This window comes from Gavialis gangeticus, unplaced genomic scaffold, assembly GCF_001723915.1.
Source record: "Gavialis gangeticus isolate Ggan-Ray unplaced genomic scaffold, GavGan_comp1, whole genome shotgun sequence".
NCBI lineage: Eukaryota > Metazoa > Chordata > Crocodylia > Gavialidae > Gavialis > Gavialis gangeticus.
In genome coordinates, this window is record NW_017729025.1 from 20,745,739 (window position 1) to 20,750,744 (window position 5,006).

General features: G+C 44.2%; 1 protein-coding gene across 1 annotated transcript; it reads right to left on the minus strand.

The window, feature by feature from the left end:
- Positions 1 to 1,575: 1,575 nt before the first annotated feature.
- SIVA1 (SIVA1 apoptosis inducing factor) lies at positions 1,576 to 5,001 on the minus strand (the record flags this gene model as incomplete). Its single annotated transcript, XM_019519895.1, is given in 6 exon segments — positions 1,576 to 1,827; positions 2,592 to 2,748; positions 3,166 to 3,196; positions 3,199 to 3,251; positions 3,683 to 3,772; positions 4,926 to 5,001. Coding segments are annotated over 6 exon segments (465 nt in total), but the record flags the coding sequence as incomplete, so codon positions are not given.
- Between the last annotated feature and the right edge of the window lie 5 nt (positions 5,002 to 5,006).

A 5,006-nucleotide genomic window follows, 5' to 3' on the forward strand; every position in this document is an offset into this window, starting at 1 on the left:
ATAGCCCAATATTTTCTTTTTGTGGCCTTTCCTAATTATTTTCTTTCTCTCTCACTGTCTCTCTCTCCCTTCTTCCTTTTGTTGAAGATGAAAGATCCAAGCTTCACTGTAGGTAATTACATGTAACACAAATTGAGAAAAGAGAGAACTGCAAAAACAGATGAGGACAGAAAGTCCTGGTGTCCTGACACCTGGGGGAGGGAGAAGGGGGCAGAATTTTGCTGTGAGTGTAGTGTCCCCCCCATGCCTCTGATTGGTTATGGGGCCCCAGAAGTCCCACCCCTCCCCAGAGATTGACAGATGGCCACACATGCATGTCCTGCTGTGAAAATGGTACCTGGCACTGTGCTTGAACCATGGAATCAGGGGGCAGCCACCCCAAATTCGGTTAGTCCCTAGTTATCATAAATCTGTTCCCCCTCCTTCGGCTGCACTGGGGAAAGCAGTGGCTGGCAGTAGGGAACTCAAGTAGCCTGACCCTTGACTGCCCACCTACATGTCTGCATCCCTTGGCATGTGCTCCCCACCCACTACCTGCCCTCTTTGCTGTCTCTGCTCACCCCAGCCACTTGCTCTCCAGCTCTAGCAGGGTCTAGAGTTGGCAGAATGGGCAGCTACAGCAGCTGCCTGCCTCCCTGATACCTTCGATTCCAGTACAAGGCAGGTTAAATGTTAAAATGGAGGTGATGGAGGGACCTCATCTTGGATTTGAGTACATATGGTAGTTCTTTTAACGTTTTAGAAAAAAAAACTGTTGCCTTTCCTTCTGACAATATTCAATTTATGATATAGGCAGATAACAAGCTTCATATTTAGAAACAATTTCACAAACAGCTGCTTAGTTACGGGAAGTGTACCAAAACTCTCATCTGATACTTTAGGCCAGAGGCCAGAAGCACTTATAATTAAAAGCTGATCTCATGCATGCAGGGTTTGGTTTTTTTTTTTTTGGAGCGCACTGCAAAAAACCACAGAAAGATTCAAACTGCCATCTATAATTTGTAAACATTCGCTCACAAATATATTAATTTCCCTTCTGCACTTTGCATTAAATGACCTAAGCCAAGTATTCTTCTGTGTTATGATTCTACAAGATAATTAGAATCCCAGCCACCTCAAAAGGTACAAGATTGTGCATCTAGAACAAGAAATATAATCCCATGGAAAAAAGTCACTATACAAATACATTGGTTTACAGTTCAGAATAGAAACCTGTACTCCGACATGAGCAAACAAATTATAAGAATTCGAAGAACTGAATGTGTAGTCTACATATCTGTTGCAGTACTGGAAAATAATCATTGCCTCTCGAAAAGCGTATCAGTCTAGAGCAATGGTTCTCAGCCTCCTTGGACTTGAGGCTTCCCTCTATAACTCACATAAATTGGAGTCCACTGAATTCACACGATTAATTTCTCTCTTACTATGCTTACCTCCTTCTAGGAGCTGGGGAATTAGCATGGCAGGATCTCATGGCACCTGGCTGAGAATCACTGGTCTGGGACAAGGAAACCTAAAATGGTCTTTGAGGTTAACTGTAGTTTAGCTAAAATAACCAAGACAATACTTCAAAAGTCTCATCAAAATATAAAAAGAGTTTATTTAGTTAGCTACAGTATAAAAATACAATATAAACATACAATACACATCAACCTCATTGTTAACTCCATCCACTAGAAGTGTTAGTTATTCAGCTATAAAAAGATGATTCTTCACAGAATTTAGAGAGACATCTTAGTCGCAAAGAAGAACTGGCAGATCATTAAAATTTAGACTTCAAACATTGAGCAACCACTGCAGAGAACTTGCTCACCAACGTCACTGTAACTAGAAGAAAAAAAGAAGTCAGTTGAGCATCCCCTATTTCTTGTACAGTATTGAAAAGAAAAGAAAAGAAAAGAAAAAAAAAAGATTCCCTTCTCTCTTCAACAGCTACTGAAAGCAAGAGAACCCCACAGAAATTACCAGGCTCCCATCAGGCATTTATACACATGCTCCAGGAGTGGGGGGAGGGTGCTTCAATTATAGTAGCTCCGAGAGCTGGTCTAATTAAAGCACTCTGAGCATCTCATGTATCAGTGTCCCTGTGCATAAAAATGGCAGCAGGGGCGCTTTATCTAAAGCTTGTTGAATGAGACACTGGAGGTTGCTTTAGCACAGCAATTACCACACTCCAGACTCAATTAATCTGTAATTACAGTGCATCAGAGCAGCCTTGATGCTTACGTATAGGCGCCCATCACTACTCTGCATTTGAGGAATGGTCATAGAACTTAAAGCTACCAGCACAATACAGCTCTACTGGGAAGAGATACAAGACATGCATCTCACCTCCCAGGCCATGGAAATGATGAATTGGAGTTACAGTCACATTAGGATGAGTATCAGAAGCAGTGTACCAACGTAACTGTAGTTTCTATGTTTCAGGGAGTTTTAAAGACATAAAAACTATACACCTGCCCTGAACACATCAGTCAGGCACTTACACATCACATACGAGTAGACTGTCTCAATCTGCTGCAGCTGCATTTTTTCCCCCTTATAAAATTATGATTCTAAAAACAAGCTTGAAACCATCACAAAACACTTACTTGATTGTGCAACACATAGAACAAATGACAGCGTTACAGCAACTGCAGAGTTTGCTGCAATGCTGACATATCAAGTGATCACACTGCGTGCAAACTTCTTTGATGTCTACGGTCCGTACACACGAGGAGCAGGCTTTGGAAACTCCCATGGGTGGGGCTATTTGGGAGAAAAAAAAAAAGAAAAAAAAACCTTTATTATTATTATTTATGCCAGAACAGAAAATTCGAACAAACAATATCTAGAGCCCTCCAAGATCCATAGGAACCTATTTACCTGTAGTCAATATTATTATAGTGAAGTGAGCACAAAACTGAATATGCGATAGCTAACATCTACCATTCCAGGCACTAGATGCATCCCATGTTTTTACGCTTAAATGAAGAAAGACAAACTATTTTGTGGCAGCCAAATAGACCCAGTAGACCCAATAGACCAAAGTAGACCCAGAGTCTACTTATCTGTTTGGTATCCCAATTTCACCAGCTAACCCTAACTCAGGGCTGATCAACTGGCAGCCTGGGGGCAGCATACAACCCATAAGAAGTTATTAATTTGCAGTCTCCAGGGTCTCACCTGGTTGCTCTGCCCTCTGATGCTCCGCTGCAGCAGCAGCAGCAGCATCTCCAGGCTTTCCTCTCTTCTGGCTTCTGCTTCATGCCCAGGGTGACATGATGCAGTGTGGGGTAGCTTGCAGCCTGGGGCACCCACACAGTGCAGAGCAACAGGGGACCCTACAACCGTGAAGCGGAGGACGGCAGCAGCCCTGGCCCCCAGCGCCCCCACACAGCAGTCCGCGGCAGCCCTGGCCCCCATCCTAATTGCTAATTCTGACAGGGCAAAACTTGACCTCAAACCCATCAAGTTTCAGCTAAAAATAAGAATGGTGTGGCCTCTCTGACAGCTTCAGCTTGGTGCTGGCCAGTGAAGCCCTGCACAGACACCGCCCCAGGGGCAGGACAGGAAGGGCTCTCAGGGGGAATTTTGCCTTCCTTTGCAGCAGGGACATGGCCCTTCCTGGGACCTCTTGAGCGTCTACTGATAACATTTCACAGAAGCAGGACATTGGCTGCTGCAGTTCCCCTGCTTTACCTGTGCAGGCCAAGCTGTTCAATCTGTGTCGCATCAGGGCTGACAGAAGGTTTATGAAGATTTGATGATGGATTGGTAGAGGGTGGTTTGGCTGGGGACAGAAATGGGGGGCGGAAAATTTTCCGGTGCTTTAATTTTTCCATGGGAAATTTGCCATTTCTAAAAATTCATCGTTTCATAAAATTCATTAGTAACAATGAAAGGATGCCAATACAATATTAGGTAAGCTTAGAAGTTTCAAAGTTGTAATCGTTTTTCAGGTGATTATCCCTAGGAAGCGTGGGAGAGAGTACATACATGTTTTACCAATTTGTAAACGGGAGAGTAAATACACTCAGAATCATCCAAACCAAAAATCAAAGTTATGAATTCACCTAATTGGCTGCGCAGGTTAAATCAAAACCAAAGCACGGCACATCACGCACAGTTCTGTGGGTGTGCTAAAACTAGTGTCAGAAGCAGTATCAGAAGCAGTGTACCAACATAACTATAGTTTCTGTATATCAGGGAGTTTTAAAGACATAAAAACTATACACCTGCCCTGAACGTTTCAGTCCGGCACTTACACATCATATATGAGTAGCTCGTCTCAACCTGATGCAGCTGCATTTTTCCTCTCATAAAATCATGGATTCTGAAAACAAGCTTGAAACCATCACAAAGCACTGACGTAAGTGTGTCAGCAGTTTTCGGTGCCTTTGTTTAAATTAAAGGGGAAAAAAAACAATGCAAGGGATGTACATGCTGTTGTGTACTGGCTTTATAAGTATTCCAATAAAGTAATAACTTCTTTCCACATAAAGCTTTGAGTATAGCATTAACACCTGTTTGAATATATATAACATACCACACACACACTCTCTCTCTCTCTGTCTCTCTCTCTGTCTCTCTCTGTCTCCTGTATTTAATTTTTTCCCCCTAATCAAATCTCTCAGTTCAAATACTTGTGGCTATTGGGACATAACATTAACGTGAAGGGGGGGCAGTGTCCTTTTTTAGCTTTGTTTATTAAACGCAAGGCAAATAAACGGGCTAAATCAGATCACGCTCTACTTAGGAAAATTTCCCAATTTAAGGGTTTCCGGAAAACCCACGTCTCTGGCAGGGGCGTCCCTGCCTCAGCTCCCGTCCCACTTCTTTCTCCGCGATGTTATTTAGGCAGCCCCACGCCCACGGGGAAGGCGGGATGCCCGGTCCCGCCTCTTGCAGGAGCGCGGGCCCGGCTCCGGGTCCGCGTCACTCACCGCGCTCGCGGGCCGGGTGGCGCAGCAGCCTCCCGTCGGGACCCAGCAGCATCTGTCCGGCGCTCTCGGGCTCCCCCGCCG